This window comes from Panthera uncia, unplaced genomic scaffold, assembly GCF_023721935.1.
Source record: "Panthera uncia isolate 11264 unplaced genomic scaffold, Puncia_PCG_1.0 HiC_scaffold_614, whole genome shotgun sequence".
Lineage (NCBI taxonomy): Eukaryota > Metazoa > Chordata > Mammalia > Carnivora > Felidae > Panthera > Panthera uncia.
The window spans coordinates 5,396-33,021 of NW_026059775.1; the positions used below are offsets into that span (position 1 = coordinate 5,396).

The 27,626-nt window shown below is 50.3% G+C and overlaps 1 protein-coding gene across 1 annotated transcript; it reads left to right on the plus strand.

Moving 5' to 3' along the window:
- LOC125918268 (small G protein signaling modulator 1) lies at positions 1–27,626 on the plus strand (the record flags this gene model as incomplete). Its single annotated transcript, XM_049624283.1, has 12 exons — positions 1–571; positions 3,742–3,904; positions 5,458–5,610; positions 8,853–8,920; positions 9,201–9,346; positions 9,480–9,611; positions 13,861–13,985; positions 16,622–16,689; positions 17,872–18,035; positions 18,448–18,580; positions 25,220–25,358; positions 27,562–27,626. Coding segments are annotated over exons 1-12 (1,420 nt in total), but the record flags the coding sequence as incomplete, so codon positions are not given.

The window sequence follows — 27,626 nt, forward strand, 5'->3', positions numbered from 1 at the left end:
TTCCCTGCTTCCAAAAATATTTATTGAGCACCTGCTATGTGCCAGGCACTGTTTTGGTCTCTATGGATACAGAAGTGAACAAGATAGGTGAGGCCCTGGCCTCAGGGAATTTATATCTTAGAAGAAGGTAATAGTAAGCAAGTAAACAGGACAGGAATAGCATATGTACCCAGAAGGGACTGTAACGAGGTGTGAGTGGTGTCAGGGGAGGGCTGTGTCAGATAAGGGGCTCAAGGAAGATGACATTTCGTGTGACACCTGAGAAGAACCAGCTAGGCAGAGGGCCTGAAGAAATAATTCAGTAAAACATGATGCTCTCACAGGCCCCAGGCCTCAGACTTACAGAAGGCGCCATGAGGAGGGCATGGAAGGAGAGAAGTTATCAAAGCACCCCAGATGGCCTCAGAGGGCCAGGAAGGACGACACGGCCCTTGGGGATGACCGCACCCTGGGTCGCATTTGGGTCTCCCCGTCCAACTGCCTCTGCCCTTCCAGGTGAAGCAGATCATGGAGGAGGCAGTCACACGGAAGTTCGTCCACGAGGACAGCAGCCACATCATCTCCTTCTGTGGTGAGTCCGTGGACCCTGACCTGGAAAGGGGCTTCTTTCTCTGTGGGCTGCCTTGGGGGAGTGGCGTCTTTGTGCAAGGATTCTCACACCGTGTTTTGACTTTGTGACTCTGAAGGTATTTTTGGATCCCCGGGGGGTCTCTGTGAGGGAATTTGGAACCACGGAGAAGTCGAGAGAAGAAAGGAAGAATGGCCTGTATAGCCAGCAAGAGTTAGTCACTGCTGACGCTGGAGGGACTGCCTTCCCCTCGTGTGGGCTCAGTTCACAGCTACCCATCTCCCTAATGACGTTGGTCTCGCATCTGACGACAGACTCTGCACCCTTTCCTCACCCTGCCTGTGGCTGTTGCCAAATGAAGGGGGAGGATGGATGGGCTTTAAAGACATAGGGAATCGGGAGCCATTGATCCATCCTAAGGGATCATGTCCAGCTGGCTCAGCAGAGGAGGCAGGCCTAGGGCTCGGAGCTTAACTTGTATCCTTGAACCAGCTGTGCTCACAAGATTCCAGAAATAAATAACCGTGCTGCCAGGTTCTTAACTGTCCTTCCACAATGGCTACAGACACATGTTTTACGTGTCCCCACAGTCAGGGTTCAGCTTCTAATCCATGTGTATGTATAAGCAGGAATGTTTCTTTCTGCCTGAAAACCTTTTCATTCCATGACTGGAGTGTCTCGCAATGGAGGACGTGCTGTATCTCCCCTCTCGCGCTCTTGGCTCCGAGGAGAGGCCAGAGCGAGGAGACCTGGTCGGCCCTCAGCTTCATCCAGATGGCTGGAGGCACTACCCATGGGAGCACATGCTGTGACCTGGGAGCCCACTGCTATCAGTTTAGCCCCTTTGCAGCCAGGCAGACCTGGGTTCAAATCCCTCCTCTGCCATTTGTTTGTTGGGTGACCTTGGCAAAAAAAAAAAAAAAAAAAAAAGAAAGAAAATGAAGTTTATTTGGAGAGAGAATGTGTGGGCAGAGAGAGGGCAGAGAGAGAGGAAGAGAGACAGAGAGAATCTCAAGCAGGCTCTACGCTGTGAGCACAGAGTCTGATGCGGGCCCCGAACCCATGAACCATGCGATCATGACCTGAGCCGAAGTCGGACGCTTAACCGACTGAGCCACCCAGGCGCCCCCAAATTTCTTTTGAAAGTGAGATATGTTTATTTAAATTACATATATATGTGTGTGTGTGTGTGTTTATATACTTGTATGTGTATATATAGGTGTATATATATATATATATAAGTCTGCATATGTACATGTGTATATACGCATAAATGTTAACATGAGAATGTACATATGCTAATTTTTTTTTTATCCTGGGCATCTTTATTTGCAAAGAAAATAGTAGGCATACTTCAGAGTGTGCGACCATGCTCACCTGTTGAAGATTTAGAGGAATAGAATGGGATAAAAATCATGATTCTCTAACTCCAACCCCAGTGTTTGGATGAGGGAGGAAGGGTGATGTTACTGCAGGGTGAGGCCTGCAGGGGCTCCCTGTGGTGTCTCTGCTCCATTGTGCCTTACGAGCCATTGTCAGAAAGACTCGAGGCATGTCTCCAGTGCTTGAACAGTTAATTAACTTATTGCAGTCTAAACAAAAGTGTAGTGTGTGCAAGCAAAAATGAAGATATTTCAGAGAGGCTCACCCAGAATATATTAAACCCATGGGCAGATTAGGCAGTAGGGTGGGCATCCGTTCAAAGCCAAGTAATCGCTGGGGCACCTGGCTGGCTCATTCAGTAGAGCACGTGACTCTGGAGCTCAACGTTGTGAGTTCAAGCCCCACGTTGGGCGTGGACCGTCCTTAAAAGAAAAACTATAATCATAACGTTTTGAAAAAAGTCAAATAATTGCCAACAAAAATAAACCAAGACAAGCAATTGCACCAAACCTCTCAGTATTTCTCCTTGTGTGCAACATAACCTTGGCCAGGCTCTTAACCCTCAGACTGCTGGAGTATTCCTTCTGTGGAGTCACAGTAACTAGAACGCTCACTTCTTGGGTTTTTTCCACAAGGATTAGGTAAGGTAAACCTTAACACTGGTCTCACACCCAGCAGATACCCAATAAGGAGTAGCTCTTATAATATGCTCAGTTTTTCCATCAACATCGATTATGCTCCTATGATATACCAGAGTGAGCTCCCTCCCAGTCTGCTGTGTAAGACAGAAGATAAAAAAATACTCAATAAAGTGCTGCTGAAAGTACCAGAAATAAGACTGGGGCCATCAGAATGGCCTGCACAGGGACTGTTTCCCGGGGGGGGGGGGGGGGGGGGAAGACACTAAGGCCCAGAGAGGGAAAGCGATTTGCCTGAGGTCACATAGCAAGTTAGTGATAGAGCCCAGGCTACTGCCCAGGTCTCCTGCTCTGAGCAGGGCTGGGCGGGGTGTCCAGGGGAAACACAGACATGGGAAGATGATGACAGTCCTCTCTCTTCAGATCCGTTGTGGCGGCACAAGTGTTGTGAGCACACTTTGGGCTCAGACCTGGGTTTGGATCCCAGCTCGTCTGGGTGGCCCTGGGCAATTCAGTTCCCCTCTTAGGGCCTCAGTTTCCACATCTGAGAAATGGAGATGGCGTTCCTTTCTTCCTTGGCTGTGGCAGAGATGGAATGGCATCCATAATGTTAGCTGTTCCTGGAATCACAGTAGTGGTGACGATCATGTGATTCTTCAGCCCAGATAAAGCCCACCAGTCCTGTGGTCAGCCTCCCCTCCCTCACTGACAGGAGTAATAGCTAACATCCCTAAAGCGCTCACTCTGTGCCCAACTATGTGAAGCGCTTGCCATGCATTTTCCCCACCTCGCTTGCTGCAACCATGTCAGATGCCTGTTCGTACTATCCCCATTTCACAGATGAGGATACTGAGACACAGAGAGAGGAAGTCATTGCCCAAGGTCACGCAGCTGGTTAGTGTCTGGGAGAGGATATGAACACAGTCTGACCTCGGGCAGCAAACACAGGTTAACTGCTAAGCTCTCCTCCTCCCTTTTGAGGGAGTGGAAGGCAGAGAGACGTACGTGATTTTCCTTTGATGCTTTCGTGGATTTCGCGATTCTGGGGCGCCCCGCTCTCCAAGGCGCCTCTGTGTGGCTGAAGACCTGGGCTGGGCTGGGTGCTGGGGAGCACGGGTAGGGCAGGGCCTGCTGACCATTGTGTCCCTGCAGCGGCTGTAGAGGCCTGCGTCCTGCATGGGCTGCGGCGGCGGGCGGCTGGCTTTCTGCGCAGCAACAAGATTGCAGCTCTCTTCATGAAAGTGGGCAAGAACTTCCCACCGGCCGAAGAGCTGAGCCGCAAGGTGCAGGACCTGGAACAGCTGATGGAGAGCGCGTGAGTGCGGAGCATGGGGTATGGGCTGGAGCGTTCCCGCAGGGGACAGTCCAGGCTCCTCCCTGAGCTCTGCCAGAACCCGCACCTCCTGGCACTGTCTGCACTCTGCTTTCGCTCCTCAAACCCGCCAGACTCTCCTACCCCAGGGCCTTTGCACATGCTCTACCTACCACCCGGTTCACACGCCTCATCTTCCAGGGCTGGTGCCTTGTCATCATTCAGGCTTTCCCCCAGTTAAGGATAAACTCCAACCCTCACCCCATTTCTCTTACATATCACTCTGTGTATTTCTCTCCTGTGGTTATCATCACCTCTAATTATTCATTCCTTTGTGTACTTTTTACTTGATTGTTGTCTATCTCTCCTCCTTGGCTCTGAACTCCACGAAAACAGGCCACTAAAATCTGTTATTCCCCATTTTGTCCCCAGTGTCTGGACAGTGCCCAGCACCTGGTAAAATGCTCAAGAAATGATTGTTGAATGAGTGTCTGCTGTTAGCCAAACCCATTCCACATGCAGGAAGACCAAGTTTAATGAAACTACTGTGGTCTCCATCTGCATGGACCAGATACTGACACTGAGACAACAAGGGGGATGGTGACTTCACTCACACGCCTGGAGGGCTGATTTCCTGGGGGGAGGGCTCAGGGCCTGAGGGCATGTACGCGAGAACCTCCCACCAGAGTCCCGACCGCACAGTTTGACTCTACGCCAGAGCCGCGGTCTGGAGCCTGGTCAGGGCTGGCAAAGAGGTTTCAGCTTCCGTTGGTGCTAGCAGCCGCCCACAGGACCTTGTTGTGAAAGATCCCGGAGCCGTGATTGGGCTTCCCGGGAAAGAATGTGTGGATTGATTCGCCGTGTGTGTGACGGGCAAGAGAAGGGAGAGAGAGGCGCACATGCTGTGTGTGCCGTGGGTGATCACTCCACCTCAGCGGGTGGGAGATGGTCCTTTCCCTCCCTTGCAGGCTGTGCCGGCCCAGAGCTGCTGGCCAGAACTGTGGGACGGGCAAGGCTGTGGACTTAGCGTCACCGGCTCCCTTTCGGAATCAGACTCCTCAGCCACTTGGTCTTCAAGGTGCCTTCCAGTCCGTATGCTAAATTCCCAAGTGTTTGCTGATAACTTCCGAAAGGGAGCGATTTCCATGGGCCTTCCGTAATATCGGGAATGACTTTCTCATGGAGGAATTAGAGATACCCATGCCAGGTGGTAAGGGAGAGCCATTCATTTCATTCATGCAATCGCTCATTCATGAGAGAGGGAAGGGGATAGAGGGAATGAGAGAGAGAGATGAAGAGAAGTACCGCTATCAGAATCTGGCTTGCCCATCAACAGTATATGAAGGTGTCTGTTTTATCGCATCTTCACACTCACTGGGTGTTCTCATTTTTTCAACATGTCACCCACTTGCCAGGAGCAATGTGGGCTTTTGTTGTTGTTTTAGTTGCCGTTCCTTCATTCCCTAGAGAGGTTGGGCATTTTGCTGTTTGCACATTGGTCCTGTTGGATCTCCTTTTTTGCAAATATTCCTCCTCCTTCTGTACTGGTCTTGAAGGCGAAACCAGATTCAGGGCCTCCAGGAGAATGTGCGGAAGCTGCCGAAGCTGCCCAGCCTGTCCCCACTTGCCATCAAGCACCTGTGGATCCGCACTGCTTTGTTTGAGAAGGTCCTGGACAAAATTGTGCATTACCTGGTGGAAAACAGCAGGTGAGTGAGAAAGAGCAGCCGCCGTGGCGTGCTCTGGCGCCACCTTCTGGCCATTTTGGGAACTGCACCCTATGGCACAAAGCAACTTTCTTTTCTCTCCTGTTGACGTGCACTTGATTTGAAAGCAGTTAGATAAAGGCCTTCTGGATGTTTGCCTCTAAATGAGCTCAGCTTAGAACCTGGGACTATTCATGTACTTCCTGATAATATAGGATCTTCAAATTTGGACTGAGGAACAAGGATCTTGCAATCTTAGGGATCTTTTTCCTCCCATGCATTAAGCCTACAGTCTACTTGCTAACTGTGGTCCTAGAAGAGTCATGTAGCTTCTCTGTGTCTCTGCTGCTCTTTTAATAAATGGGACAGGGATTGTTGCCATTCTGGAGAAGAGGTGAGAAGGGGAGTTAGTGAGTACACAGTGTTTTTGGAATGTATGATACTTTTTTTACATTTTCTATTCTAGCTCAGATTAACCTGGTGTAAAGGTTTTAGACTGTGAGTACTCTTGGCAAGCATTCATCCATGCATTCATTCATCCAGTAAATATTTAATGGGCACCTACCATGTGCCAGGCAGTAACTGAGATGTTGGAGATACGTTGGTCTTAACTGTCATGTTAAGAGCTTGGATATTATGCTAAGAGCACAGAGGAGCCAGTGAAGAATGTGGGCTTTTGTATAACCTGAGACTCTTCATGGCTAACACTCCTTCCAGCCATAGACAGATGGGGAGAGAGAGATAGACAGGGGGAGTGGGAAGGAGAAAACACGATGAGGGAACTATCTGAGAATCTCCTCATCTCCCGGTATATGAAAGTGCCTGTTTAACCACATCTTCACATGCAGTAGGTATTATGATTACCTTTTATTCTTTGCCTGTTTGCTAGGAAAATACATATGAAAGGAGAGAGCAGAGTCCTTCCTCTCACAAACCTCACATAGTTGCAGGGAAAACAGGAAAATAGTAATTGTGGTAATATGTGGTGAGTATTCCAAGTCAGGTGGGTGGTGTTTAACTTCCTCTGGGTGGTCAGGAAAAGAATCCTAGAAGACATGGCAGTTAATCATCAGTTTGAAGGGCACGTAGGCATTAACCCGGTGAAGTGGGTAGGGAAAAGAGTGTTCCCAGCCAAGGGAATAGCAGGTGCAAAGCCAGGAGGCAGGAGACAAATTGGAAGAAATCCAGGCTCTGGAGTCCAATTAATCTCTTCACCTTCTAGTAAAATGTGATACGTCTCTGCCCCGTGCCCTCAGGGTGCGGGCCTCCGGAGCTCTTGCCTTTGGCATATGACCTTGTGTTTTCTGCTGAATGAGTCGGTAGAAGGAATGAGTAATTTATTTGAGCAGCAATGCCAAACTATCTCTTTATTTTTTTTTTGTCTAAACTTTTTATTTTTTTGATTCACATAGAAGTTGTAACATTAGCGCAAAGAGTTCTCGCCTGCCCTCAGTGATCACATCCTACATAACCATAGTACAAATACCAAAACAGGAAATTGACATTGGTACAATACTGTTAACTAAACTACATGCTTTATTTGGATTTCACTAGTCTTTATGTACACTCATTTTTTTCTGTCTAGTTCTATGGAATTTTAGCATAGTTAAATTCAGTATAAATACATATATGTATTATTTAATTAAATATATATTATTTAACTATTTAATAAAAATTACATATGTATATGTATTATACTCATAGTATAAATACAGTCTGTAATTCTGTATAACCAACACCACAGTCACAACATAGAACTGTTCCAGTGAAACCTACCACCCCAAAGAAGCTCCCTCGAGCTACCCTCGATGGTCACATCTTGCCCCCAGTCCCCCCTGCTAGTTTTTAAGGTACTATTTCCAGGGTTTATGATCATGCAACGGTGCTGGTTTTCAGCATAGAGACTGAGTGGCAGAGTGGAAAGTGCCTTGAAGTTTTACCTTCAGATCTGACACCAAAATGGATAAACTTGCTGCTGAGGATGCACAGAGCATGTCCGTTCGGCTTCAGCCGATATCCTGGTGGATAGAAGATTCCTCTGGGGTCAAATTACAGTGATGTTGCCACCCCTTAGCAAGAACTCCCTGGTGTCAGAGTCTGTGCTGTTGCTGTAAAAGCAGGTCAATATTTAATCCTCCCAACAACCTGGGCAGGTGAGTTCTGTCATTCTTGTCATTTTATAGCTGAGGACACTAAAGCTCAGAGAGGGTGGTCGTCACATGCCCAGGGACACACAGTGAGAGTGGGAGTGGCCGACCTGGCCTCCCACTCAGTCTGCCTCGCTGCAGATCCTGTGTTCTTCGACCCCTGCTGTAGGATGGGAACACCCAAGCTGGCTGGGTATAGCTTGCATCCACCTGCTCTGTGGCCTCCAAGAAGTCACTTACCCTCTCTGAGCCTGACATCCCTTGGGAAGGTAGAACAAGGTCCTTTCCAACTCTAAAATTCGGTTCCTAGCTTGTAGGAGTTTGCAGAGAATTAGGAGGCACTACACAACAACTCAAACAAAGAAGCAAAACCCAAAAACACTCAGCACAAACATTGTCTTGCCCATATGACAAGTTATTTTGAAGAGCCAGAAGCCAGGGGGCGCTTGCGAGCACGTCAGGCCAGCGTCATCCACATAGTTATCCGCGCAGGAAGTCCTGTTAATATAGCTTTTCCGTACACGCCACAGCTAAAAAGCCTTTTATTGCCTCAATAATATTAGAAGAGCTGACATCATCTGAGCTCCCAAGCCACTTGGCGCCTGAAATGGAAGATGTGATAGAAGCTGATAGAAGCAGCCAGAAGCAGCCTTCTAATTACTATTCCTGTTACTCTCATTAAGGCTGTATCACAGCCATGTATTAAGCAGTTAGTGCCAAGCATGGTACTAAGTGCCCACATCTGTTGTCTCTTTCAAAAGTCCCTTTTTCTTTTTTTTAAATTTAAGTAAGCTTCACACCCAGCATGGAGCTCAATGTGAGGTGTGAACTCACGACCCTGAGATCAAGACCTGAGCTGAGATCAAGAGTCAGACACTTAACTGAACCATGCAGGTGCCCCTCTAAAGTCCTTCTGACGGCCCTAGGATGTATGTTTTTATTACCCCCATTTTACAGATGGGACATTTGAGGCTTACAGCGTTAACTGGGTAACAAGAGGGAGGCTGAACTCAGTCTGCTCTTAAGCATCAGGTCAGTGTCAATTGTGCGCCCTCTGCTGGTTACCATCCAGACCTGCCTGTCCTTTTCTCTTACTAGTAAATACTATGAGAAGGAAGCCCTCCTGATGGACCCGGTGGATGGCCCCATCCTTGCGTCTTTGTTGGGTAAGTGGTCCAGGGCTCTGAGCTTCATCTGGATCTCTGATGTTGGCTCACTGGTGCATCTCCTAAGGGCCTCTCTCGTTTCCCTCTAGCCTTCTCCATCAAAACTTACCTGTTCCCTGGCTCTTGCTCTCAGGGTCTTGTGCTGGACTCTCCTTAGCAGGACCCTGGGGCATACTCACTGGCTGGAGGGGAGAGGCAGTGAAGGTGGTGGCCCATCTGGGGGTAGACAGGAGGGTGGACTTTCAGGGCTATGGATTCCCAGCCCCTGTATGCTCCACAGTGGGGCCCTGTGCCCTGGAGTACACCAAGATGAAGACTGCAGATCACTTCTGGACTGACCCCTCAGCCGACGAGCTTGTCCAGAGGCACCGCATCCACAGCTCGCACCTGCGGCAGGACTCACCCACCAAGCGTCCAGCCCTCTGTGTGAGTAGGGGTGGACTCTGGGGCCTTGGGAGGGAGTTGGGCTCAGTGCCAGATTTGGTGTGGAGGTGGAGAATGCAGTGGGACATTGAGGGTCACCGCAGGCCTCACCCTCCACCTCCCCTCACCCTGCCAGATCCAGAAGAGACATTCAAGTGGCAGCATGGACGACCGACCATCCCTTTCTGCCCGTGACTATGTTGAGTCCCTGCACCAGAACTCCCGGGCCACGCTCCTCTATGGCAAGAACAACGTTCTGGTTCAGCCGGTGAGAGATATCTGGGACCCAGATCTTCCACAGGGGGTCTGGCTTCCGTTTGTACAGGAGGAGTTCCCTCTTGTTCCAGGCTGCTGATCCATTCATCCATCCATCTATCCACATCTCCATCTCTCCATCCATTCATCCATATGACAACATTTGCTTCTATCCATCCATCCATCCATTCACCTACCTACCTATCTTTACTTCTACCCATCCATCCATCCATCCACCCACCTATTCATCCATCTTCCTACCCAGGTTTTCATCCATCCATCCATCCATCCATCCACCCATCCACCCATCCACCCATCCACCCATCCATCCATCCATCCATCTTCCTACCCATGTTTTCATCCATCCATCCATCCATCCATCCATCCATCCATCCATCCATCTTTATATCCATCCACCCAGCCATCCATCCATCTTCCTACCCATGTTTACTTCCATCCATCCATCTACCCATCCATCCATCTTCCTACCCATGTTTACTTCCGTCCATCCATCTACCCATCCATCCATTTATCCATCCATCCACCCATCCATCCATCCATCCATCCATCCACCCAGCCATCCATCCATCCATCTTCCTACCCATGTTTACTTCCATCCACCCACCCATCCATTCATCCATCCTTTTTTACATCATCCATCCATCCATCCACTCATCTTTACATCCATCCACGCATCCATCCATCCATCTTCCTACCCATGTTTACTTCCACCTACCCATCCATCCATCCATCCACCCATCTTCACCTGCATCCATCCATTTGTCCATCCATCTATTTAATTATCCATTTATTTTCCAGTCCATCTCTCCACCCACCTGTCCACCTAGCTGTCCATCCATCCATTCTCTTTTGTTATCACTCACTCATTCAGCAAGTACTTATACTGAGCTTTCCTTGTGCTGGATGCTTGGGATATCAGGATAAATATCTTCATGGTTGAGATATTTTTTAAAATGTTTATTTTTGAGAGAGAACATGCATGGGGGAGGGGCAGAAAGAGGGGGACGAAGGATCCGAAGTGAGCTTCACCCTGACAGCAGAGAGCCCAATGCAGAGTTGAATTCACGAGTTGTGAGATCTCAACCTGAGCTGAAGTCAGACGCTCAACCAACTGAACCACCCCGGCGCCCCCTTCACAGTTGATATTTATGGAGTGCTTTCTTTGTGTCAAGCACCATAAGTGCTTTTAACTATATTAACTCATTTAAAGCTCCCAGCAACTATTTGATGCAAGTAGTGTCATCCAAGATGATAACGCTGAGATGTGCACAGGGGGGAGTAAGTGGCAGAGTCATGCTTTGAATTCAGGCTGCCCGATGTGGGAGTTGAATCATTTATCAATCACCTCTAGGCCTGGCTGGTGCAAGCCCCAGAGATGGGTGGTGAGCCAGGCACACGAAACCCCTACCCTCAAGGAGTAGATACCCCTCTGCCTTTTCCTTCCTGAGACTGTGTGGATCAGTGTGGTGTTTGGGCTCAGCTGGGAGGAAGCAGAGGAAGCTGCCAGTTGCTCTAGCTCTGTGGTCGCAGTTGTGATCACGGGGTGACCCTGAGCGAGTCACTTCTCCCTGTGAGCCTTAATGTCCACATCACAATGGGTACAAGATCCTACCTCCTCACATCTAAGAAGCTATGAATTTAAGATGCTCCATTTTTAAACATAACCATCAGGAAGTAAAAAAACGATACTAAGTTCTAGAAGATGTTTTCTCATTACTTGGAAATTTTGACACTTTTTGAAAGAGTTCTTTGAGCTCTTTGATTTGGATAAAAGGAGTTTTGGCTTTTTTTTAGGGGTGCCTGGGTGACTCAGGTGGTTGAAGTGTCCGACTTGGATTTTGGCTCAGGTCATGGTCTCGTGGTCTGTGGGATCGAGCCCTGCATCAGGCTCTAGGCTGGCAATGTGGAGCCTGCTTGGGATTCTGTCTCTCCCTCTCTCTCTCTGCCCCCTCCCAGCTCACTCTCTCTCTCTCGAAGTAAATAAATAAACTTAAAAAAAAAAGTAAAAGGGTTTTTTTTAAATCATACATTGCTTTTTTAACTATGCATAAGGGAACTTATAACTGACATTCATTAGTTAAGACAGTCCTAAAATTTCTTCACATTTCAGGGTTTAATGTTCTATATCAGTTTTTGACTTAGAGTCATCACTGCTTGTATTTTTCTAGTAAATACTGTTTTCTTTTTTTTTCTTTGTGAGAGAGAGAGAGAGAGCATGTGCACTTGCACACAGAGACAGAGAGAGAGAAAGAGAGAGAGAGAGAGAGAGAGAGAGAGTGAGAGAGAGAGAGAATCCCAAGGAGGCTCCGTGCCCAGCACAGAGCCCGATGTGCGGCTTGATCCCATGACCCTGGGATCGTGACCTGAGCCGAAATCAAGAGTCAGACACTTAACTGAGCCACCCAAGCACCCCCAAATACTGTTTACTGTTCCATCCAAAGAAGGGGTCAACACACTATAACCCATGGGCCCAATGCAGCGCTCCACCTGTTTTTGCAAATAAAGTTTTATTGTAACAGAGCCGTGCCCATTACCTATCGTGTATGGCTGCTTTCACACTGTAACAGCAGAGTTGAGTGGTCGCACCTGAGTCTGTATGTCTCACAGAACCAAAATTACTCCCCGTCTGACCCTTTATACAAAAAGCTTGCTGACCTCTGATCAGGAGTGTAGGAGGCCCAGCGTTTCTCACAAGTGCATGTCCTTGGTTGTTGCTCTGCAAGGCCATCTGGAATTGTGGGCATGGCTGTAGTGGTGAATAATGTGTCTCCTCTGCCAATATCAAATCAGTGCTCTACTGCTCTGCTGCCCATGTTTCTGCATACACAAAAACTTTTGAAGTCGAAGATGACTCACCGTCTAATCTTTCTGAAGACGTTTAAAATAGCACCTGTTCTCCGCATGTGAAGTAACAACATAGGAACAACTAGGACCGAGTTTGCAGGAGGTCAGGCAATGACCACTGTGCCACGATGGTGAGATGCCACCTGCTGTAAGATACATCCACACTTCAGGTACAGGAAAACATGGAAAACGTTCATGACCCAGGGCAGCAGTGCTCCGTCATGGGGCTGCAGGCACGAGTGGCTAACTTGAGACAGTGTGGGTAAAGCTGAGACATGCTAGGTGCTCGGTAAATGTTGGCTGTCCATTTCCACATGTCGTTGAGGTGAATTTGCGTCCTTTATTTGTGAGGCTTGGAGAGACCCCCCCCCACACACACACCCCACCTGGGATAAAGCAGAGGGAGCCGCTGAGAAGTTCTGCAGGCTCATGGGGAACACAGAGGGTCAGGCTGCTGGGCAGTGAGTATGGTGTGGGTGTTTGGAGGAGGAGATTCAGGATAACATCTGTGGTTGGGGCATAGAACTCGGCTGCCCTCTTGTTCTCCCTTAAGACTGGCCAAAATGATGCCAGGTAAATGACTCCTGTCAAGGAGAGGGTGGTGTTGGGGCGCCTGGGTGGCTCCGTCAGGTGAGCGTCTGACTTGATTCCAGCTCAGGTCATGATCTCATGGTTTGTGAGCTCAAGCCCTGCGTTGGGCTCTGCGCTGGCAGCACGGAGCCTGCCAGGGATTCTCTCTCTCCCTCTTCTTCTACCCTTCTTCCCTCTCTCTCACACACACAATAAATAAATAAGACATTTATTTACTTATTTTAATTTTTTATGTCTTTATTTTATCTTGAGAGGCAGAGTGCAAGCGGGGGCAGGGGCAGAGAGAGAGAGGGAGACACTGAATCTGAAGCAGGCTCCAGGCTCCGAGCTGTCAGCACAGAGCCTGACGCGGGGCTCGAACTCATGGACTGTGAGATCATGAACTGAACCGAAGTCCAACGCCCAACCGACTGAGCCACCCAAGCACCCCTAAAACGTTGTTTTAAAAAGGAGAGCGTGGTATTAAAGAGGGATAGAGCCCCTTCCTGACTCTAAAGAGTCCCCGGCTCTGCCCTTGCAGCAGGGCTTCCTGGACCTTGGTTGGGGGGTGGGTGGGAGTGTGAAAGTGCAGGGGGCAGCTCTCAGAGCTGCATCTCTAGAACCCATCCTGGGTGGTTGGCTGCAGACTGCTTTGCTTAGCATGGCCCCCTGGAAGGAGGTACAGGATCTTCCAAATGGTCGTAGCCTTGGAGGGCATGACCCAACCCCTTGGATCTGGTTATGCCTCCTTGAGTCAGACGGCCCAGGGCCTATGACCACTGTGACTCTGGCACTTTGACCAAGCCTATGCCCTCCTCTCTCTGCAGAGGGATGATATGGAGGCCGTGCCAGGGTACCTGTCTCTACACCAGACAGCTGACGTCATGACCTTGAAATGGACGCCTAACCAGCTGATGAACGGGTCGATGGGGGACCTGGACTATGAGAAGAGGTAGGGCGCCGGGTCCTTCTCCCCCTTTGGCACAGGGAAGTGTGTGCTCTGTCCTTTGTGTCCTGCCCCAGCCCGCTGCTCTGTCTGGTTGTTGCGGCCACTTGGGCCAGACCCCTGCAGCTATGGCCTTATGGGTAACTCATTAGGAGGATCTGGAGACCAACTAGAAGAATCTTAGAATCTAATACGGGAATTAGGCAGGCCCTGGTCAAACACCACCCAAAGGGAAAAATCTTAATTAAGAGCTTGGGAGCCTGCAAATGGCAAATATTCCCCATCTGCTGCCGTCCTTCCCATCACTCCGTAAGGGAGGAAAGCTGGAGGTGTTGGTTGGTGGGCATCTGGTCCAGGGTTGTGTCTCCTGTGACCCTGGGATTTTCAAGACTCAGCAAAGGCTTTGGAGTCACACGCCGAAGACACACGGAAACCAAGGGTCCCCTGCTACAATCCTGTGTGTTCCCGCACAATTAGGGATGGCCCTAGGAGGAGCCCAAACACAGGGAAGGCTCAACCTGATTATTTCAGCTTGAGGAGTCTTGGCAGCTTTATATAAAATAAGGGCTCCTTTCAAGGAACATAACCAGAACACTGTTCTTGTGTTCTGTTTCATGTTAAGCTTCAGTGTGAGTGACACGAGGCCTGGGTGTGATTAATACCATTCTCTAAGCCACTTCCTGTGCAGAGGCGGCCATCTGTCTTCAGAGACGGTCAGTGGGAGGTAGAGTTGGTTCTAGGCTGAGCCATATAATTCAGCTCTAGCTAGACTCCAGAGTTTTTGATCAAGAAGCCCTCACCGAGGAACAACGTGGGACCCAGGAGATGCCCTTGGCCTGGGGCATTATTTCCACGGACTCATCTTAAACCTCAGGCCTTCCGCAACCCCTCCCAGCTGAATCTGGATCACACGGAACCCTGAACCTCCTTCGTAGCATTTATAGAATCGCGGACACGTAATAAATCTGTGCCTATTTGTATATCAGCTGTTGCTTCTAGACCTCAGTTCCGTGAAGGCAAGGCACCTGTCTTACTCATGTCTTCTCTTTGGCAGCTGCCACAGATCCTAGCACAAAGTAGGTGCTTAGATAATCTCTGTGAAGCAAAGCAGGGAAGTTACCGGATTCAGTCATCAGATCTGAACAGAGCACCCGCTACATTCCAGGCACTGTACTGGATACAAGAAACATAGCAGATGAACAGAAGGAGAGGAAAATCTTTACCCTCTCGGAGCTTCCACTGTATTTACCTTACACTGAAGGAGACCACAATAAAACAGGTGTATGGATAAGTGTACGTTTTAGGCCCAAGTGCTTGCTTGGTTCTCATCCTGCTGGAAGATTTGGGGTGTGTCTGTCTCTCCCTGTCTCTGGGCTTCAGTCTCCCCTTCTATCAAATGAGAGGCCTGGACAACATGATCTTCCCAGAACTCAAAGGGTTTTCAGGGGCTCTCCATACACAGAAGTGTCTTCTGTCAAATAGCACAACCCAAAGGCCCTGTTTGCTATTTGGACTTACACCCAGGATTGTGTGGGCAGAAACCTTTTTGTTTTTAATTTTTTTTTTAACTTTTATTCATTTTTAAGATACAGAGAGAGACAGAGTGTGAAGGGGAGGGGCAGAGTGAGGGAGACACAGAATCTAAAGCAGGCTCCAGGCTCTGAGCTGTCAGCCCAGAGCCCGATGCAGGGCTCAAACCCATGAACCATGAGATCATGACCTGAGCCGAAGTTGGAGGTTTAACTGACTGAGCCACCATGGTGCCCCAACTTTGTTTTTAACTTGTTTTTTAATGTTTATTCATTTCTGAGAAACAGAGTGTGAGCAGGGGAGGGGCCGAGAGAGAGGGAGACACAGAATCTGAAGCAGGCTCCAGGCTCCAAGCCAATGCAGGGCTCGAACCCACGAACAGTGAGATCATGACCTGAGCCGAAGTTGGACGCTTAACCTACTGAGCCACCCAGGCACCCCTGGGCAGAAAACTATTTTTCTTTAATTTAAAAAAAATTTGTTTTTACATTTATTTATTTTTGATAGAGAGAGACAGAGCACAAGTGGGGGAGGGGCAGAGAGAGAAGGAGACACAGAATCTGAAGCAGGCTCCAGGCTCCGAGCTGTCAGCACAGAGCCCGACGCAGGGCTCAAACTCACAAACCACGAGATCATGACTTGAGCTGAAGTCAGACGCTTAACCTACTGAGCCACCCAGGTGCCCCCGGGCAGAAAACTTTTAATGTTGATATTTTGGAGAGGCATAAATCCAACAACTGAGTCTCATTCATTCTGCTTGGGTCATGGGGCCATCCCTGAACCAATCACTGTGGCTGGAACAGTAGAATGTGCTGATCGGCCAGGCCTGGATCAGATGGCTATTCCTGGAATCCTGGCATAGAGGGTGGGTGGAGTCAGCCTCAGCCACATGGATGGAAGCAAGGGAAGTGTGTTCCTCAGAAAATTGGGGTACTGGGACCAGAAGAAGGCAAGGTAGATTCTGGGAAGTCTTGAATACAGATGTTGGGGACAGATGGGTCCTAGTGAAAAGGGTTCAGGAGCCCATGGGTGTGGTCTTCTGGCCTCATGGGCCCTTCCCCATGATGAAGTGAGCAGGCATCCTGCGGAACTAACCATCCCTCCCCTTCCAGCGTCTACTGGGACTATGCCATGACCATCCGCCTGGAGGAGATTGTATACCTGCACTGCCACCAGCAAGGTAGGGACTGTTAGGGGAGCACGGGGTGGGGGTGTTCCTTCTGGCTCCCCTGCCTGCTCCCACCTCCTCATTACCTGTGCAACCTCAAACAAGTGATTTCACCTCTCTGAGACTTGGTTTCCCCATCTGTAAAATGGAATCACAACAGCACCTACTCATGGCATTGTTCTAGGTTCAGGACTTAGCATCAAACCCACGGTGTTTGATGCTGACACTTAATGGAGCGCTTATGATGTGCCAAGCAGGGCTCTAAGCAGGTTGGCACAAAGTCACACAGCCTGTAAGCTCCAGAGTTTCGACTCAAACCCGGAGCTCAAAGAAGGTACACTCAGAACAAGCAGAGGGCTATTCTGTTGTAGAAAGCAAGGGATCTGGACTCTACCAAGGCATGACACATTAATCTTATTTAAAACCTTTTTAATGTTTATTTATTTTTTGAGGGGTGGGTGCAGAGAGAGAGAAGGAGACACAGAATCCGAAGCAGGCTCCAGGCTCTGAGCTGTCAGCACAGAGCCTGATGCAGGGCTCAAAGTCATGAACCATGAGATCATGCCCTGAGTCAAAGTCGGACACTTAACCTGAGTCACCCAGCTGCCCCACATTAAGCTTATTCAATGAGACAGACCTGAGTTCAGATCCAGACTCTACTGTGCGACCCAGAGCAAGTCATGTACCCTCTCTGAGCCTTAGTTTCATTATTTGTAAAATAGGCAATAATAGATAGACCTCATAGGGCTATTTTGGGTATTCCAATAACACACTGCCTTTCATGTGCTGTGCTTATATACAGTAAGTGCTCAATACATGCTAGCAAGTCACTACTGCCCTGAGAAGGGGTAGGTCTGAAAGCCTCCATACAAAAATAGGTCAGGTTGATGCACAGAGGGTACTTGAGAGACATGGGGTGTTTCCCCTTGGTGGGTGATTTCAGGGGAGGCGACCACATTCTTCTGGACCATATCCCATAGTTCCCAGTCTGCAGCAGTGGCCGGTGGGATGGGAGGGGCTCTGGGAAGGTAAAAACTTCCCCTGACCTTCTGCCCAGGCCTTTCCCAGAGCCTTGGAGCAGGTCCACGGGTCTGGCTTGGCATGCCCAGGGCGATGTGTTTGCCGGGAGGACCCCCATCCCATGCCCCATAGTGACTTTCTGCCGGGTCTCCTCTGGCTGGGTCGCGGTGGCAGTGGACAGCGGTGGCACAGTGGTGTTGGTCAGCCAGGACGGGATCCAGAGGCCGCCGTTCCGCTTCCCCAAGGGGGGGCACCTCCTGCAGTTCCTCTCGTGCCTGGAAAATGGGCTGCTCCCCCATGGGCAGCTGGACCCTCCACTCTGGTCTCAGCGGGGGAAGGTGAGTGACCGTGGGGGCCCCAGGGAGGCTGGGATGGGGGCGGGGTCAGCCGTGGGGAGTGGTCATTCTTTTTTTTATTTTAATTTTTTTAACGTTTTATTTATTTTGGAGAGAGAGTGTGAGCAAGAGAGGGACAGAGAGGGGGGGGGACAGAAGATCCAAAGCGGGCCCTGCGCGGACAGCAGCAAGCCTGATGTGGGGCTCAAACTCACCAACTGCAAGATCATGACCTGAGCCAAAGTCAGATGGTCAACTGACTGAGCCACCCAGGCGCCCCAGGGTGGTCGTTCTTGCCCATGACTCCTTACCTGGCTTTGTGGGCTCATGCACACCCCACTGAGACCCTCAGGCCGTACACAGACTGTGGGGACAGATGTATCCCAAGAGCTATGCATTCGGATTGTGCTTTCAGGGCAAAGTATTTCCCAAACTGCGTAAGCGAAGCCCTCAGGGTTCTGCTGAGTCCACGTCTTCGGACAAGGAAGATGACGAGGCCACAGATTACGTGTTCAGGATCATCTATCCCGGCATGCAGTCTGAATTCGGTAAGCTTCCCAGTCTCTGGGCCCCCGAAATCTAACCTGTTAGTTGAACATGAAAATAACTCCAGGTGTTTGGGGCTTGTGGACAGGTGGTCTGGGTTCTGGGGCCAGCGGGGGGGGGGGGGGTGGGGGGGGGCAGGGACTTGAAACCAGGATGTTAGTATCTCGGTTTCCCCCCAGTGAGAACCACGCACTACTGAGCTTAACAAAGGTGAACCTGGAGCAGGAATTACCACGGGGTAGTGAGTGGGCTCTGGAATCCTGGTTGAATTGGGGCAAGTCACTTCACCCTTCTGTGCCTTGGTCTCCTTTTCTGTAAGATGGGGACGTTAACATAGCACCTGCATCGTCGGGCCCTTGTGGGGACTAAATTAGAGAAGGCCCTTGGCACAGAACACGTCCATGCTAGCTGCTGTTATGTGGTTGTTGGTATTTTATTTCACTCTACTGTTGTCAGGATTCAGTGAGATAATGAGGTGATCAATGTAAAGTCCCTGGAATCAAGTCTCACACACAGTAGGGCTTCAATACATGATGGTCAAAAACAGCAAAGGCAGGAGGCAAAGCACCAGGCCCTGGCACACGAGACGCTAATATATGTCTGCCACTTGGGACAGTGACTGCCGTGACATAGATGCTTGGTTCGTGGAGACTGTTACCGTTAAGGTCGTCTTTACCACGGAGGTGTTATTTGGATCAAATGAACTGGTATTTGGAAAGTTCTCAGAGGCCTGGCTTTTCTTTTATTTTATTTTATTTTATTTTATTTTATTTTATTTTATTAAAATTTTAATGTTTATTTATTTATTGACAGAGAGAGAGAGAGAGAGAGAAGGAGAGAGAGCGAGCTGGGGAGGGGCAGAGAGGGAGAGAGAGAATCCCAACCAGGCTCTGAGCTCTCAGTGCAGAGCCTGATGCAGGGCTCGAACTCAAGAACCATGAAATCACCACCTGAGCTGAAACCAAGAGTCGGATTCAACCAACTGAGCCACCGAGGTGCCCCAGAGTCCCAGCATTTATTAAGCACCATGTGGATGTCTTGTTTCAACAACTCAGTATTAAGCTGTAGGTGCTTTCTGTCAACCCCGTTTTATTTTACCCTTGGTAGTCCTGTTGTTCCATTTGATGGGTAATGGCTCTGAGCCTACCTTTGCTATCGTGCCGGGTCGCTTCACGCTCTGGCTTTTGTTCACCGCTCAATGGGATCTGGGGATGTGGGGCAGGCTTGGTGGTAAGGTCTTATATTGCTCAGGTTGGTTTCTCATCTTCACCCATATATTCATTCCTTCATGGTCAGTTAGGACCAAAGCCTCGTGTTTCTGCATCACTAGGAGCCTGAGAGTGTCCTGAAGTGTTCATTACTACATCCGTTCCTACCCCGGTTCGGGGTCTGGAGCCGTCCCAGCCTGTCAGCGGTACCAGGTTCATACAGCACCCCCAAGAGCCGAATGATCAGAGGGGCCAGATGCCCCCTGTCTGCCTTCCCGGGAAGCCCTGTCTCTGCTCCCCAGAGAGGCTCATCCAACATATAGTTTGTAGGCTCTGCTGGGAGCCAGGCTGGATGCCAGAGGTCTTACTTGCTTGGGAAGTGTCCACGTTAGTGTGTTGGGGCTCTCCGTGTGCCAGCAGAACAGACGCTGGCAGTGCCCACCCACACCCCTCCTTGCGGGCTCTCCTGTTGACTCCCATCCTTAGTGTCTCTCTGCCTGAGGGTCCCTTCTGCCTGTGGGTGGGGGTGGGGTAGAGGTGTCCAGGAACCAGGATCCTCCCTGGAGCAGCCTTCAGCCAACGACTGGCAGGAATTAGTGTATAAACGCCCCGACTCCCTCACCCCCCACCCCGGTAAGAAAGCTCTGACATGCGTGTCTGCATGTCTCCCAGAGCGCCCCCTCCCCCCCCAGGAGATCAAGCACCAGTTGCCCATAGTGGTAATCTGAGCGGTAACCAGCCCTTTGCTCTGCCTTCTCGTGTCACTTCGCCTACCCATGCTTCTTGGAAACATCTCCCAGATAGACTCCCGGCACTTGAATTCTCATCTGCCTGTGAGGAAACCCCAGTGAACTCAGTTTATTTAGAACAAAGCTTCTCACTCATAGCACTGCCGATGTTGTAGATGGAATAATTCTTGGGGGGGGGGGGGTGTCATGTGCCTTGTAGGATGTTGAGTGCCATCCCTGGTCTCCCGCTACTAATGGCCAAGCAGCAAATCTGCCCCCTCCCCCACCACCAAGCTGTGACAACCGGAAATGTCCCCAGACGTTGCTGAGTGTCATCTGGGAGCAAAAGGGCCCTTGGCTGAGTAAAGCACACATCACTGCATTCACCTCTCCGCCACTGCAGCATGGCCAAGTGACTTGCCCTCTCCAGGCCTCATTTCCTTGTCTGTAGAATGGGGAGACATTCTACAGACCCTCCCCACCCAGGGTCATATTCTGAGGAGTCAGTGTGATGATGTATCAGGCACCTAATGCAATGCTAATCCTCACCATGGCCCTCCTAGGCATGTGCCACTGTCTTCACCATCGCCTACTTTTCAGAAGAGGAAGCTGAAGCACAGAAAGGTTAAGAAACTGGTCCAGAGCCACGCAGCTAATCCTCGGCGTGGTTGGGATTTGAACCCAGGTGTCCTGGCTCCAGAGCTTGTACCTCTCACAACCACTCCATGCAGATTGTTTTTGACCAGGATCGGTTGACACTGTGGTTTCACCCCCTTCATGCCCAAGCTCAGTCAGATTCAGCCCACGTGGAAATGGTGCCCCCTGCTTGGTTGATTTTCTCAGGGCCCTGAACCCCAGAGCTATGGTTTTCACCTTTGAGGACAATGAAGTCCTTTCTGAAGAAGTGCCTAAATCAGAAATGGGCAGACTCCTTCCTGTGGTCCAAATTCGGCCCACTGCCTGTTTTTGTAAATAAAGTTTTATTGGAACACGGTCGCACGCATTCACAGACAGCATGTCCATGGCTGCTTTCACACCACAGCAGCAGAGTGAGATCATTGTAACCAAGACTGTAGGCCCACAATGCCAAAAATATTTACATGTCTGAGCCTTTATAGAAAAAGTTTGCAGATGCCTGCCTTCAATAATAAGGGAGAAGAGTTTTGCCCTGTGGGCAGGATGATGTGGCCATAGATGGTTCTAAACCCCCTTTCAGTGTCTTCTTGCCTCTGTCTCATGGTCCTTGTGCACAGAGGAGGCAGAGACCAGTTCTGAAACATGGAGCCCGTTTCGGAGTCAGAAGAGGGCCTTTCCATTCTCCTGTGTTGCTGAGATTGTCTATGCTGTCTGTGATGGCAGGTGTGAGCCACGCACGCCTCCCGAGCGCTTGAAATGCATCTAGTTCGGATGGAGCTGTGCCTTAAGTGTCAAATACACACTGCAGGGGCGCCTGGGTGGCTCAGTCGGTTAAGCGTCCGACTTCGGCTCAGGTCATGATCTATCACGGTCCGTGGGTTCGAGCCCCGCGTCGGGCTCTGTGCTGACAGCTCGGAGCCTGGAGCCTGTTTCAGATTCTGTGTCTCCCTCTCTCTGTGACCCTCCCCTGTTCATGCTCTGTCTCTCTCTGTCTCAAAAATGATAAACGTTAAAAAATAAATAAATAAAAAATACACACTGCATTCTGAAGACTTAGAAAAACCAACAGAAATATAAAATACCTCCTCAGTAATTTTATATCGATTACACGTTAAAATGGTAACATTACAGATATACTGAGTTAAACAGAAGTTATTGTTGAAATTGATTTCATCTGGTCCCCCCCCCCTTTAGTGCAGCTTCTAGAAACTTCTGAAGTAAGCATGTGGCTCAGGTTGGATTCCTGTTGAACAGAGCTGGTCTAGGGCAGGGTTTCTCAGCCTCGGCACTGTTGATATTTTGGGCTGAATAATTGTGTATTTGGTGGGGTGGGGGTGGGGGGTCTGGTGCATTATCCCTGTCGTCTACCCACTAGATAGATGCCAGCAGCATCTAGCAAATTCCCAGGTCGTGACAACCAAAAATGTCTCCAGACATCGCCAGATGTCCTCAAGGTGCCAAAAGTGCCGCAGTGGACAGCTGCTGGTCTAGAGCAAGGGTGGTGTCGGGGGAATGTCGGTTGAGAGAGTATTGAATAGGATCTCGGGGTCTGACGACCTGGGTTGGAATCCCAGCCCCACCGTTTGTTAGCTGGACGGTCTTGGGCATGCTGCTCCCATGCTCCGTGCCTCAGTTCCCGAATCTGCAAAAGGGGATAGTGGTAGTACTTGCACTCAGTAGGTGATAGCTGTTGTTGGCGGAAAGAGAGGGGGACCTCAGTCAGAAAGGAATGTTATGCCAGTTACCACCCGCTGGGGCTGGGGCTCATTCTGAACCTCAGTTTCCCCTTCTGCAGAATGGGAGAAGAGAGGCCTCCCTCACGGGGCAATTGAGGACGATAGGGCAATCCTGTGCCCGCACAGCAGCCAGCACATAGTAGGCACTATATAAACACGGAGCCGTGTGGAGCAGGGCAGGGGAGAGGTTCAGCCCTGAGGAATTGGCTCTTCGCCTGTGTCAGTGTTCTGCCCGCCGCGGACATTCCGTTTCACTGGTGCTTTCTGTTTTGTGTCTCAAGTTGCTCCCGACCGCTTGGGCAGCACTCCCCCGGTCTCCGTGAGCCCTGCCTGGACGGTGTTTCCTGCTGGCCGGTCGGTGCTAGTGGTGGCCAGGGGCAGTCAGTGGGCACGAGCCAGATGGGACGCCACCTTCCCCGTGCCGGGTCCGAAGCAGCAGCCCCCCAGTAACGTGTGGGCTACTCTCACCCTGGGGCTGGGTGCCGGCCACCTCTGCCATGTTGTCATTTGAGTCTTGGTCCCAACAAGGGAAGCGGGAGACAGACCGATGCCCTCACGCTGTCCAGCCTCCCCGGTGCGGGATGTCAGGGGTTCCGTGGTGAAGGGATCCATTGGCGATGCCTGTGGAGTGCGAGGGGCTGGGGTGCAGGCAGCCTTGCCACAGCTTGCTGAAATCGATCAGGGAAGCAGAGAACTGGGGATACTTTTCTAGAACATTTTACAGGGGCTCACTATGCTTTCTTGGCCAGCTCATCTGTGAGTCACCTTGGGGAAGAGCTTTCTATGTGACATTGTGAAGACAGCTGTCTACACTGTCAGTGGGTAGGGCTGGGCCCTGTCGGCTACTGAGTGCTGATGACAAGTGGCATGGGCTTGGCAACCATTCCCCTCCCCCCGACCTTGCAGCCCAAGGGAAGAGGCCAGGGATTACCGGTCATCCTTGAGGAGGCGTGGCTGGTGGGGTCGATGTGAACCCTTCTTAATCTCCTAGGCAAACTAGGGCCCACAGGCCGGAGCCAGCCTCATTCTGTGCAGCCCATGAGCCAAGAATGGCTTCCACATATTTTTATTAATCGATAAAAATCAAAAGAGTAATATTTGTGACATGTGAAAATGATCTGAAATTCAGGTTTCAACGTCCATAAATAAAGTTTTGTTGGAACACACCCGGGCTCATGTCTCTGCATCTTGAGCATGGCTATTTTTGCATTCTGAAGGCAGAGTTGAGTGGCTGCGATCGCAGCCAAATGGTTCATAAGCCCTAAAATGTTGACTGCCTGGTCCTTGATGGAAAATGTTTACCGAGCCCTGTCCTTGAGAAAATAAAATTTTTGCACCTGTCTGGAGCTGTCACGAAGCCAGGAAATTAACGACAGAAATTGTAACACATGTGTCACTGTCGTGTTGGTCCTGCAGCCCCGCAGATGCCACGGTTTCCATGGAGCTGGGAAAGAAGGCAGTGAGGGAAAATCTAAGTGCTGTGTCCTGGGAGCACTTGATCAGGACACCCCAGTATCCAAGTGTTAGGAGATCAGTTGTGCTCTCTTGGTTCTCGAATGTGGCTGCTGTTATCAAAATTGTTTTTGATATACAGACTTAAGGGCTCTCTCTCTAGCAGGTTTTAAATCAGTAGATCGGGTTGGGACACTGGCATGTGGCTTTTCAGCAAACATGATGCTGGGTGGCGGTCGCCAGCCTGCTTGAGACCCGTTGATGGAACAGCTGTATGGCTCAGGCTGATGGACAGTGCAGACAACCTCATCAGCGGGGCCTCCTCTGGGTCCCTTGCCCTTGGGTGCCCTGCCTCATCTGTTGAGTTAGGCTCCCTTCTGCCTCCCTGCTAGAGATTCTCTCTCCCAGAGAGTCTACCCCGGGGGACTCAGGATCATCAGCCTTGCCCAGAAACCCCCAGCAGGCCCCTCTTCCTTCTTGTCAGTCTCCTATAAGGACAGCTGAATGACAACATGGTGAGGCTTGGCCTCCTGCTGTGGCACTGGGTCTATTTTCTTGGCTCTTGGCGTGTGCTCTCTCTCTCTCTGTCTCTCTGTCCTCACTCTCCCCCCCACCCCACCTTCTTCCTTTTTCTTCCTTTCTTTACTTCCCATCTGGTAAGGGCCCCAAATCTTGCTGGTGGCTTTCATTGGATCAGGTGGGCTCAAAGGCCATTATCTGGGTCAGATAATGATTGGGGTTGCTGTTTCTGGCTGTCACATTCAGAGTCTTTCCCTATCCCTGTGCTGGCCTAGGGGCGAGCTGCTTGCTTCGGGGTAAGGTTTCCGTGACCCACATAGATTTAACTGGGGCTCTTGCCCCATCCCTTCTATCCACCACAGCCCCCCAGGACCTGATGGATGTCTCCGTGAGCAACCTACCACCCTTATGGCAACCCAGCCCCCGGAAATCCTCCTGCTCATCCTGTTCACAGAGTGGCTCCGCCGATGGTGGCTCAACCAATGGCTGCAACCATGAGAGGTATGAGGGGCTTACGCCATGGGTCGAGGGAATGGAAAGATTTGCAGAAGATTTGTAGGCACCTGTTTGTTGCCCAGCACTGAATTCAGAGGAGGGATGTAGGCTACGGAATCACTCAGGTCTGGGTCAAAGGCTAGCCTTGTGAAGTCCTAGCTAGCGGAGCTTCCTTACATGTATCGGTCAGGATAAACAAGGTTATGTTGCAGTAACAAACAGTCCTGCTATCTCAGTGGCTTCTTACAGCAAAGACTTATTTATCATGCGTACTATGTGTCTGTCCTGGGTCAGCTCGGGGCTCTGCTTGCTGCCCATTAAAGGGCCCGGTGACACCAAATATTACTTAATGCCAAGCACACATGCCTCAGTTTGTTCCTCCACAGAATGGGGATACAAATGCCTGGTGTATATAGCTGTCGTAAGACAAATCACACCCTGGTCTAAAGTGGCCAGCATCTGGTACCCAGTACATGGGAATGTTGAGAAAATGACACTTATTTTATTGGATAAAGTTAAATCCCCAGATCATCTCTTCCCTCGCCCATAGAGCTTGTGTGTCTGCAGGGCTACTCAGTGCATTCACGTGACTGGTCTTGCTTCCCACTGACCTTGCCTGGCCTGGCCGGGGACAATGGAATCCCTTTTTCCTTGCTGGGCCTCTGTCCCAGTGAGTGGTCTAGTCTGAAGCCATAGGGGCTGGCATGGGAGCTGGCATCAAATCTTTGAAGTCATGTGAGGCCTGCCTTTCAGTGCATGGTCCACGGACCTGCCGCAGCATCGCTGGGCCAGATTCTCAGTCCATGTTGCCAGACCTAGGGAAGCAGAATCTGCATTTAACAAGGTCCTGAGATCACGTGTGTGCTTTTAAGTTTGAGAAGCACTAATATAACAAGAGTCTCACCTGTTTATGTGCATCAGCATCACCGGGGGGAGATAGGGAAGCCTACTGATCCCAAGACAGTTTCCTTTGGGGTCCTGATTGAGGAGGTCTCTGTGGGGCCCAGGAATCCACATGTTGGAGAAATTCCAAGCAATTCCTGGGGTGGTGGTCCGCGGGCCATTGAAAAACGCAGCTCCAGCCTAGTATCCCCTCTCATGGCATCTGTGTGCACACCTGTAGTGATGGGGCACTCACTACCTTTCTCAATAGCCAAGTCCACTGTGGGACGGTCAGTGTGATGCTGTTCTTTGGTAACCTGAGCAAGTCTGCACCCGACCAACCTGAGGGGACAGTGAGGGTGATTTTCGTGTTTAATGCCTCCCTGCGTGTAACTGGAGGACATTAACCATGCCTCCTTCCTGTCTCCCTGGGTTTTGCTGGGTGGCCCCCAGGAGGTCCTGAGAAAAATATGCAACTATTCCTCCATCCTGTTCTCTGCAAGCATGCACAATACTCCCTTCAGCAGTCCTCGATTTCCCCAACACTGCTGGCCCTTACTCCCCTCTCCTCTTTCAGCCAAAACAGCCCCCAAACCCACCCCCCACACAAGGAGGAGCTCTGAGGCATCACCTCTGCAATCAGCCAGACTCTGAATCGCAGTTTGGCTCAGTTTGGTTCAGCTGGGCCACTTGAGAAGTCAGAACTCTTGGTGCAAGTCCCTGAAAAACCACTTCAGACTAGTTCAAATACGAAAGGAAATCACAACAGGATGGAGAAGACCAGAGGCATGGTGACTTCAGGCATGGTTGGCTCCAGATGCTCAAAACAGAAATCTCTCTGTTTCTTCAACTCTTGCCTCTGGTTGCCTCTGTGGTGGTTTCATTCTCAGGCAGGCCTTTCCTATGGAGTGGCAAAAATGGATCCCAGCAGCCACTGTCCTATATCCCTCTGGCTTAGGAGCTTGAACAGAGAAAAATGGGTCTGTTTGCCTGTAGTTCCAACAAAAGTCTCAGGGCTCATTCTCATTGGCTCAGGTTGGATCACGTGACCACCTCTTATTCAAGGACTGTGATTCCAACCTGAGTCAGGTACTGGGTAGAATCAGCCTCATCCAAACTGCAGTCCAGAGTGTTGGGGAGGCAGTGACCCCAAAGACTAGGGGAAGTGGCAGTGATGCTGTATGGGTAGAAATAATAGTTCCCCCGCCCCCAGTCCCCTTAACTGACTGGTTTTAATCTGCTCCCTACAGGCAAAAAGCTGTGCTTCCCCAGGGAACCTGGGCTCTGTGTGGTCTTTCCTAAGTGTCGTCTTTTCCTCCACCTGCAGGGCTCCCCTGAAGCTCCTCTGTGACAATATGAAGTACCAGATCCTTTCCAGAGCCTTCTATGGAT